The sequence below is a fragment of the Lactuca serriola genome, chromosome 7 (genome assembly GCF_051521515.1).
Source record: "Lactuca serriola cultivar US96UC23 chromosome 7, Lser_US96UC23_V15, whole genome shotgun sequence".
NCBI classification, from domain to species: Eukaryota; Viridiplantae; Streptophyta; class Magnoliopsida; order Asterales; family Asteraceae; genus Lactuca; species Lactuca serriola.
Window position 1 is genome coordinate 32,301,229 of NC_136414.1, and position 11,056 is coordinate 32,312,284.

General features: G+C 30.4%; 1 protein-coding gene across 1 annotated transcript; it reads left to right on the top strand.

Moving 5' to 3' along the window:
- The first annotated feature begins 3,255 nt into the window (after positions 1 to 3,255).
- Positions 3,256 to 7,524, top strand: LOC145062813 (sodium/calcium exchanger NCL2-like). The gene is made up of 7 exons (XM_079010403.1): positions 3,256 to 3,901; positions 5,185 to 5,388; positions 5,525 to 5,706; positions 5,807 to 5,925; positions 6,012 to 6,282; positions 6,418 to 6,720; positions 7,033 to 7,524. The coding sequence occupies exons 1-7, from the start codon at positions 3,607 to 3,609 to the stop codon at positions 7,279 to 7,281; spliced, it is 1,623 nt and encodes a 540-aa protein (XP_078866529.1). The 5' UTR covers positions 3,256 to 3,606; the 3' UTR covers positions 7,282 to 7,524.
- The last annotated feature ends 3,532 nt before the right edge of the window (positions 7,525 to 11,056 follow it).

Consider the following 11,056-nt stretch of genomic DNA (forward strand, 5'->3'; position numbering starts at 1 on the left):
GAACGCATAAAGGAAATACCGACGACTTTTGTCACCGCTGATGATCCAAGATAGTCGTCGCTAAAGATAAAAAAAGTGACGCGGTAATAATTCCCTCCTGATAGTCGCCGCTATTGATATTTGTCGCTGCTAAAGCCCAATTTGTCGCCGGTAAAGGTGTCACCGCTAAAGGCCGACGCAGTTAACCCCAAAAAACTTGATCTTTTTCCTTTTGCTCTTTCTGTTTCACTCCCTTCGCATGTTTCTCTTCTCTCGTCTTCATCTTACTTCGCCGATTATTGTGGCATACCAGTGAGAATTATCAATTCTATGGGGTGAAATTGTCCACAAAGAAGATACCACCGGTGGAGAAAGATTTTCCGGTGAGAACCAAGCTTTTCCGGCGATATCAAACTTTTTCCGGCGACACCAAACTATTTCCAGGTCAATTTTCGGCCCCTTTTGTCTTGTAACATCGATTTTAAGCTTATTGGAGTGGTTAATTGTAAAAAATTGTCAATTTCAGTTTTGTTGATTGTGTTACTACGTTCCCGACCACCACCCGAGACTACCGCCACCACTGGACCATTTTCATTGATTTCCACCACCACAGGTTCTATTTACTTCTATTTATTGTGAAATTTTAGTTTAATTGCAAAATATGTGTGGGTGTCTCAATTATTTGAAAATTGTCATATGTATGTATATTTGATATTTGTATGTGAATCTATGTAAATTTGGTGTATATATGTCAATGTATGTGTGTTTGATGTATATATGATATATGAGTATTTGGTAGAAGTATTTTGTTATTATGTGAAATTATGTGTATTTGGTATAAGTAGGATGTTATTATTGTGTATGTGAATGTATGTATGTTTGTTGTATATGTGGTATATGAATGTGAAATTTGTGTATTATGTATAAATAGGATGTTATTATTTATATATGTGAAAGTATGTATAGTTGGTCTAAATAAAATTAAAAAATAAAATTAATAAATTATATATATTATTATTTATAAGTAAGAGAATATATATATATATATATATATATATATATATATATATATATATATATATATATTGTTGTTGTTGTTGTTCATTCTTGCATAATATTTCAAACTATCGATATGAAAATTTGAAAAGTAAAAGGCATTAAGGCAATAAATTCAAATCTAAAGTTTTGGTATAAGTAGGATGTTATAATTGGAAAAAAATAAAAAAATAAATTATTGTGATAATTGAAAAAAAAACAAAAAAAAATGATATAAAATTGGTTAAAAACTTATATACAAATACTAGAAAGTTTTAGTTTAAATAGAAATGTGTATTCCTATGCAAAGGTTACTACCGAGGCGGAAAAACAATATGTAAGTATTTAATTATAATTTTATCATATAATTAAGTGTTTATTTATACTTAGTTGTTACTCACTTTTGAGAATTACAGAATCGGTTAGTCGAAGAGCTCTTAGAACAAACCTTCTGCTCTCCCGCCGAATTCACAGCCGTTGCAGCCACCACCACAATCATCATAACCATCACAGGTAAAACAAGATTATTTAATTTCAATAAATGCATGTTGATTTGGTAATTTTTGTTGATGGTGATTATTTTCTAAAAGCTTTGGTAATTAATTTTTTGTCCCAAGTGCTACAAATAGCAATGTAATTTGATATCATAAAATGCATGTTGATTTGGTCATTTTAGTTTTGTGGTGATTATTTGCTAAAAGCTTTGGTAATTGAGTTTTTATCCCAAATGCAATAAATAACAATGTACTTTGGCTATTTGATTTAGTTTAAAAATAGAAATGTAGTTTGGCGTCATAAAATGCATGTGGATTTGGTAATTGTGTTTTCGTCTCTAGTTGGAAAATTTAACTTATAATTTATATATGTTGTTATTTATTATGTAGTTGGAAAATCTTCGGGCATTACTCAATGACCCGACATGTAGGGAGAAACTTTATTCGTTTTTTCAATCACAGAATAATCAAGGAGGAAATGATGAGAACGAAGATGATGATATATAGGAAGTAGATTTATTTGTATGTTATATAATTGTCATACTTTGCTATTTGTTAGAATTGTAAAACTTACTTTGCTACTTGTTAGAATTATCAAACTTTTGGTTGTTTTATTTTGGTATTAAATTAATTATAACAGTATTTGATATTTAATTTGATGTTGTTACGTAATTTTTGGTATAGAATTAATTATAATAGTATTTGGAATAAATTATACCCAAAATCGCAAATATATAAAAAAAAATGAAAAACGTTATTACCGACGACATGAGTATTACCTGCGACATTCTCTTTAGCGGCGACAATTGTTTTTAGCGTCGACAATCTGATCAATAGCGACGAAGCAGTAGCGGTGACTCTTTACCGGCGACGTGTCGCCGCTATTAGTTTTAGTGGCGACTTTTCAATCCTTTACCGACGACTTTTGTCGCCGTTAATTGCTCATTTCCTTGTAGTGTAAAAACCAAAAATAAATCTAAAAATTAAATGAGAATAAAAATAAAAAGGTAATAAATTCATTTTATTTTGTATGCATCTTTTTTTTGATATAAATGTAGTCTGAATAATTCTAAAAAATAAAAATTAAACATATTTTTTTATACTTGTACTAGGTAGAATTTTCCCTAAAAGTAAGATAATAAACATCATTTATCTAGAATTGAACCCTAGATACCTTTCAATAAATAAAGCTAGAATTAAGTTAATAAACATCATTTATTTGGAATTGAATCCTAGATACCTTTCAATAAATAAAGCTAGAATCTTACGCACGATATTCGATCTAGTGTATCTCGTATAATAATCAATAAATAAGTACATATGTATACCTGTAATTTATAAACAACTGTTGAAAATTATATTATGTAGTATAATTATTTGTCTATTTAGCAGCCCTATTTGATCACGTTGCCGTCTCACCTGCTCACACTAACTTTGAATTTATATAGTAATTCCACCCAAGCTTCTGATTTTTCTTAATGCCAAGTTGGCATGTTATTTTTTACTTTTATATCAAATTTCCTCTATTAGTCTTTAATAATTCGTTTAAGTTTTTTGATTGTCATTATACTCTCTTGAAAACAGCTACATGTAATACTCTATACAAAATATTAAAAAAAAACGCATAATATTAATTATTGATTTGAAACTTTCCAATGTGAAATTTCATTGACAATCTATTAATATGAAGTTTTTAATAATTATGAGCACGTTTCATCTGATTTATATATTAGAAAATCTTATAGCGCGATCGAGTCAACCATTGTCACCTTCCATCCTGCAACACTCTTTGCCTTCGTAGAAAAAGATTGCAACAAATAAATCTCCATAAAAACCCACAAAGACTCTAAAATCCTCTAAAAAACTTCTTCCAACGTCTTCATTTTTCAACTTATTCATCAACCCGACCCGACTAACTTGGTTCTGAAGATTCATAGATCACGAGTTCTCTTTAAATACCCTTAAAGAGATTCTTAAACCTTTTGAAACCCCATTAGTCATATATCATCTTCATCTTCTTCATCTTATCCAGTTGATCATTGGTTGTACGTAATAGCTCCCAAACACTTAATTACCCGATACAACCCAACAAAGAAAGATGAATTTATATGGGAAAAGTGGGAGCTTGATCATGTTGGCCATTTTAATGGGGGTTTGTGGGAAAACCGAAGGTGCAACAGTGACATGTGAACCTCAATATGGGTTCTTGCCATGCACAAGTGCTCCTTGGGGAAGCCTATTCGTGATCGTGGTTTATCAGTATTTGATGTCTGTGGGTCAAAGCTATATTTCGAATGGATCGGATAAGTTCTTCAGCCTTATTGGACCGGGTATCTTTGGTGCCAGTTTCTTCCATATTCTTGCAAACTTTCCTATGCTTTTCCTCATCCTTGGTAAGCTCCATTCCTCTCATTTTCAGTTTTTTTAATGAATAATAATAATTATTATTATTAGTAGTAGTGATTAATTAGTACAATAATATTATCTTCATATTTATTTTTAAGGGCCGGGGTAGGTGCGTGGGGTTTTTTCTTTGTTGGTTTTGACAGTTTTGATGTGCATTTATAAACTACCCATGTGATATACTTGATAATAATAGTAAAGATTACATAACTTGTGGGTAAATGTTTGTTTTTTTATGTGCATTATAAAATAGCCATGTGATACTTATAATAATAATTAATTAGTGGTGGTTACATGTTACATTTTTATGGTTTTTCAATGAACAAGTTTACTAAAAAAACTATCTGTTTAGCCTTGATTAATATTTCAAACTTAATACCAGAGCCAAGTATAGTTGATAAGTTGAGGTATGGGATTTTATACAAAAAATCCATGATTTAAACACATCCAAAAGATTTGTACAGTTTGATAGAAAATTTTGAAGCTTTATTTCATTCATTTTAACTATTTGAGTATAATTAAATATATGACAATTTCCAAGGTAGTGGATATCAAATCAGAAGTTTGATAGAAAAGATGAAAGATAATGCATATTAAACTTCTACATACAGAGTGATTAATAACCAGAATGTACTATGCTTAAGGGCTTAATTTATATTATATTTTTGTCTTCTTTGTTTGTTTTTTTTAAAAGCATCATGTATAAAACAAATAAGATATAAAACATTTTATGATACATGATATTCGATTCAATTTATTGTCGGTTTATCATATCACTCGTTGTAAGATGATAATTAAATTAATTATTTTGATGATAATTAAATTAATGAAAAAAATAATGCCCTAAAAAAAGTTATTACAATGTCTTGCCAATGGGTTATTAATTCTTTGACCGAGTCTTGGCAAATTTGCCATCCAACGAATATTCACGCAACAACTTATAGACCACCAATCAAGAACATAATGTGAGTTGACACAACAAGTTGACAACTTTCTTGGTACTATGTACAACTTGACCCACGCTTGAATATCCACTTGGTAACGATCAAACATGCGATTCAACATTTTTGTTAAATAAAGAAAATGTATATTAGATATGTATTGAAATTTCATGATTAGTAAATTTATATTTTTCAATAATATATATATGATTATTTGATGAAACTACATAACAAAGGATTTCGATTGATGAAATTATAACATAACAAAGGAATTCGATAAAATAAATGTATGACATTAAGAAATATAAAGAAAATGTTTAATATGTTTGCAGAGTCGGGATTATCGAACGACGCCCAAGGTGCATCTTTTAGTGCAGCAATGGGAATGAATGTGTTGGCAGGATCAGCAGTCATGAGCCTGACACTCATTTGGCCATCTGTCATAGCTTTCGGAAGCTACGATCTTGCAGACGACGATGACACCATCTCACCACAATCTTCGGAAGAAGAGCCATCATTTTTAACCAAATTAACAGGTTTCAAGATCATATACAATTAGCATTAATTACATGGATATAACAATCCACCGATAATTTACAAGCTCTTTAAATTAATATCACAATTTTAGTTTGGTTCTAGGTTTTTATATCTTATTTTTTGTTATTTTTTCAGCATATGGACTTACAACTGATGGTGAAACAAGCTTCACTGCGACTGTTATGCTCGTTTCAATGATCCCATTTCTCATTCTTCAACTCCCAAAAATCATAAATGTTGATTCGGTAACCCAAGTGATAGAGCTAATCACCCTCATCATCACGTTGGCTTTCTTCGTTGCAAACGCTGTGTATCAGGTTATAACACTCTCAATTAACATGACTAAAGTTGTCGATGATTATGGCTTAATAAAATTTCATATTTCAATGAAGATGATTGTTTTTATTTTCCATGCAGATCTTCCGACCAATGATTCAAAATAGAAGATTCGACTACGTGAGGCAAAAATTTGTCAAGAACAAATTACTTAAACTACTCTCTACAAACGGAAAGGCAAATGTGCAACTTATCAGAGAGTTAGTACCTATCTAAAATGTCTTTTACTTTTTTTTTTTTTGAATTTGATCTTAGTTCTTATGATTGAGAAAATATCGTTGTGCAGAGTTTATAAAGGACTTGACAAAAATCACGATAGTAAAGTGACAAGTGCTGAGTTGAAAACTTTACTTATGGGAATACAAGTACAAGCGGATGGTGATTTAAGTGAGGATCTTGTAGAAAGAGTCATGGATCAACTTGACCTCTCAGGTGATGAATCTATTCAAGAGGAAGAGTTTGTTACAATTATAACAAAATGGCTCCAGGATGCAAGGAAATCACTCTCTAAAAACGATTATAACCCTCTGAACTTCTTCACCACACCTCAAGTAGTGGTAAGTTTATCTTTTTAGATAATATAATCAATCCTTTGCATGCTTTCATGATTCTGTTTGAACCTACATGAGGTCTTAATTAAACAGTTGACAAGTAGCATATTAATGGAACCTTTTAAGTATTCATATATATAGGTTGCAGATGAAGAACAACAAGAGGCTTTGATTCCTACTACCACACAAGTTACTGTTGATCAAGCCTCTATTTGGGAGTATTTAGAGGCTTTGGCTTTGGTACTTGTTGGAACTATTGTCACAGCTCTCATTGCATTACCACTCATAATGAATGTTGTGAGTTTTGCTAGTGCCACAGGCGTTCCTTCCTTCCTCATTCCATACTTTATAATACCATGTGCCATAAACATACCACGTCTCTTATCAACAATTAATTCAGCAAGCCAAAAGACTCAACGAGCTGCATCTTTAACTCTTTCTCAGGTATATATATTTGCATGCATGTCTCCATGCTTTTCCTCATTAATTGGTCCCTTAATTTTATGGTTTACTTCACTTCTATTATCTCTCGCCATTTCTTTTAAAACCATACAAATGAGACTTTAGACATAATCACATCCACAATAGAATGCAAACATTAAATGCTAATGTTTCATCTCATTATGATTAAGTTTAATCCTTTAAATTGCCAATTAGGCATTCTACCTTACACTGCACAACTCTTTGGTTGAACTATGCACTATATATGGATGGATTCGATGATGCTTATACATATATTTTGAATCTTTTTTGCAGATCTATGTGGGAGTGTTCACGAGTAATATGAGTAGTTTGGCATCATTTTTGTTAATTGTGTACATAAAAGACGTGCCATGGGATGTGTCTGCTGAAGTTTTGGTTGTGTTGGTAATTTGCGGGGTGATGGGAGTTTTCACAAGTACAAGGACGGTTTTCCCGCTTTGGACAGGTTATGCAGTTTATCTATTGTATCCTACATCGTTAATTATGCTTTATCTTCTTACGTCTGTTTGGGGTTGGACATAGGCGAGATCGATATTATATCTTAATTTTATGCGACTTTTCATTCTATTACATTGTATTTTCAATTATGTAGTCATTTATAACAAATATTATTGTGTTCGTATGTTGTAAATGTTGAATTTATATCTTGTAATATCAATTTGTAGTATGTACTTAAGGGCATAATACACATAAAGTCACTATACTGTAATCATCTTTGTGGTTTTATGTTGGTGAATTAAAATGGTCCATGAAAGTCTATCCAAATTCGACAATGTATTATTATTATTATTTTTATTATTTTAATGAGCACTTTAAATAGTCACAACAAAAAAGTCATCGATGTTTTAGTGGCTTTAGCTTAATATTGTTGTCAAAGTTTAGTCCAAATAGTTTCACTAAAGTCATTAAATTTTGACAATTTTTTTTTATCTGTGATGACTTTAATATACTATAATAGGTTAAAGGGGTCGATATAGGAAAATAAATGTTAGACTTGGGTGACTTTTTTGAACCAAACTGAAGCATAGTGGTTAATCCAAAAATATTACTTAATTACAATTATTAAAATGTAGTGGTTTTTTGTATATTGCATTTGCATTAACTCTAAATGATGTTATGAGTTAGATTTATTCACTAAAATTACCATAAAAGATGGACTCATATTTCATATACTATGCTTTTTATATATTAAAAATGACCGATTATTTCAATAAAAAAAGGTCTGCAAGTTAACGTGAAAGACATTTTCTACTTATGAACTAATGCTATAACCTCTGCGATGATCAACAACTTTTGCTGACATGACTTTTTCTTAATTACAAAATATGCTAAACACCCACGTTCATCAACAAAATTCACAATAACAAATTCAAAACAATAAATTAATTCACTAACAAGTTCATATATATTATAAAAAAGAAAAAAAAAGTTAACTTCTGACATTTTTCAAACATTCTCATATTCGTTTGTGAATGTTACTTGGCCTTTTTAGAGAGGTACGATGTCATGGGGCTTGGAATGACTTTGACATTCGCTATTAAGTTATTTGATATGACATTGGATAGTGAGCTCCAAGGGGAGATTTGAGAAATATTTTGGAATGTCAGATCAATATAGTTATATCAACATCCATTTTTACAAATAATGTTATTCCAACATGCGTTCATAGATTTCTCGTGATCATGATTAAAATAAGCATGTGAGAGAGTTGATGAATCTTTGTTGGAATAAAAAATTGGGTTCGAAGGAGTAGATGTATCCGATGAAGACGGACCTTTGGAATAAAAATATGAAAATGTGGAAAGAAGTTAGTTTTTTAAATATCTATGATGGTAGTTATTCTACAAGATTTTTACGTACATACCAATGTGCCTTGATCAAGAAATAATTCTCACGTAATTTTGGTTGATCCATAATCTCTGGTCTACATGATATGTACACAAACATATTCGACACCACAAACCCTCTGAGGATTGATCATAATTATTTGCATGCATTAACAATGAGATATGATGAGACATTGTATCAGACATGAACACCTCAATAAAATATCTCTAAAGATGGAAGTGAATGATTCACAATTTGTGTTAATAGTTTTATGAGAAGCGACGCGTCCACAAATAATCCATGTAGATATCGCGAGTTATTAGCAAGAGCATATGCAACTAAATTTTTTACGAAGGTGGTGATGGTTATGAGGTCGTATCCGCGTCGAAGTTTAAAAGGTATACCTTTCCACATTAACATGTTTATACTTGGTTATTTTTTTTCCTTCCTTTGCATAATGACTTCCAAGCTGCCGAAGGAAGATAACGTTAATACGGAATGGTAAAATGTGGTGTTGTCACTTTGATGTCGAAGCTTCGCAATCTATGTTCATAACTCCCTTGAACTCTAGTAGATAGTTTTTTGGTCCGACTTTCAAGGTTTATGTAACAAATATTATGGTAGAAAGTGTAATGGACTCATATTTTACGTTGTATTTTTATATGACAAGAGGAAAGATTGTAAATATTTTGGATAGACAATGCACTAACTTCACAAATCTATAAAGATTTGCTGTTCCATAATTATAGATGAGAGTTGTAGTGGAAAGAAGAAAAATGTGACGTTCATATATAGTGTGAGATGAGAGTGACGAGAAATACCCATTTTCCCCGTATTATTTTGTTAACGGTTTTTGTATAAAATCATATAGTATATAATTAGGTCATTAATATCATGTTAGGATTGATTCACTCATGATCACTCAGAAGTGTACCAATGGATGCAAAAGCTTGATTCGATATTATGTTTTTTTTAGTTATAAAAAACTCAATCTTCTATATATATATATATATATATATATATATATATATATATATATATATATATTTTTTTTTTTTTTTTTTTTATATTTTAGCTAATTTATCAGAAAAATTTTCAATTAACAACTAATTTTTCGGTTTCAACTATCTTTTTATCTCATCTGTAAAACATCCTTGAATTATATTGAGCAAGTTTCTGAACAGTTTTTATTGAGTAAAAACAATTGAATGCATCTTTAAATTATCCATGAAGTAATATAAAAATATGATTAAATTTAAGTCTATCATGAATCAACAAGCATGTCTATCATTATGGAGTAAGTTTGAAGCGTCAAATCAAAGAAATTGTATTCATTTAAACCAAATCGGTTTGCTTAGTTCAACTTTGAAGTAAGAATACATCTTTCAAATTTTACAAATCAAACGTGTTGCTTTATATCGAGGCTTCTTGTGTTGAATCGAACAAAGTTGGCCATATCAAATTTATTTTAAATTGATTTATCTTGTATGACAAACATTTGTTTGCTTAAATAATCCAATTTTATTTATGATTATTATCAACGGATTTCCTTCATAAATGTGTACATTTCGTAATGGACAAATTTACGAATGGATTTCATTGTTGGGTAAAATATGCATAAGAAATTATTCGAGTAGAGCATAGAAAATAGAGTTATGCAACAATAATTATTTTGAATATTGTATGTACTAAAAATAATTTTGACAACTTACAACATATTCATTCATTTGAACCAAGATTGTAAAAAACACTAAACGTTTTTTAGTCGGTGGACTGGAGTTAAGAGATTAATCAGCTAAGTGATGACTAATCGGGAAAAATTAATTGCTAATTGTTCAATTTGAAAAGATTAAATATGACTAATATCATAAAAAAATTTGTAATTACCACTAATATCATAATAAAATCAGTTAATATGATTAATAAAACACTAATTATTAGTCAAATAACTTTTGTTGAGATAGAACTTCTTCTAGTGTTAAAATTTTATCTTTTTCTATAGATTCCCTCATTTTCTAGACAAGGATTAATCGCTAGACGCTTTCTAATCGGTCGGGTAGCTCATATATATTAATCGGAAATTAATCGAGACCTAATCGGGATTATTACAACACTGATTTGAACAATTACCTTATATCTAATCATTTTCTAGGATTATTGTCCATCAAAATACTACAAATTTTGCATTTGGTTTCAATAAAACATTTTTGTAAAAATTAAAAGGGTCATAAAATGAAGTTGATGTGGACTTTGACCATGTAAAGGGCCGATATGGACTTTGACTTACAACTGATGTGGACTGTGAAAACAATGAGTTTAAAGGCAACTCAGATGATGTATTAATTTCTGCGGCGTTTCCTTCTCTTACAACATTAAAAACGAGTTCCTTTTCGCTTCTTTAATCTCTTTCGAACCTTAGCACTTTTAGTGTTTTGATCGTCACGAATGAATCACGTCGTGACCTATTTCC

Excerpts from the sequence above, each read along its gene's own strand:
- LOC145062813 (XM_079010403.1), top strand. The coding sequence starts at position 3,607 with ATGAATTTATATGGGAAAAGTGGGAGCTTGATCATGTTGGCCATTTTA. Across the intron at positions 3,902-5,184 it reads TATGCTTTTCCTCATCCTTG|AGTCGGGATTATCGAACGAC; the intron begins GTAAGCTCCATT and ends ATATGTTTGCAG. Across the intron at positions 5,926-6,011 it reads AATGTGCAACTTATCAGAGA|AGTTTATAAAGGACTTGACA; the intron begins GTTAGTACCTAT and ends ATCGTTGTGCAG.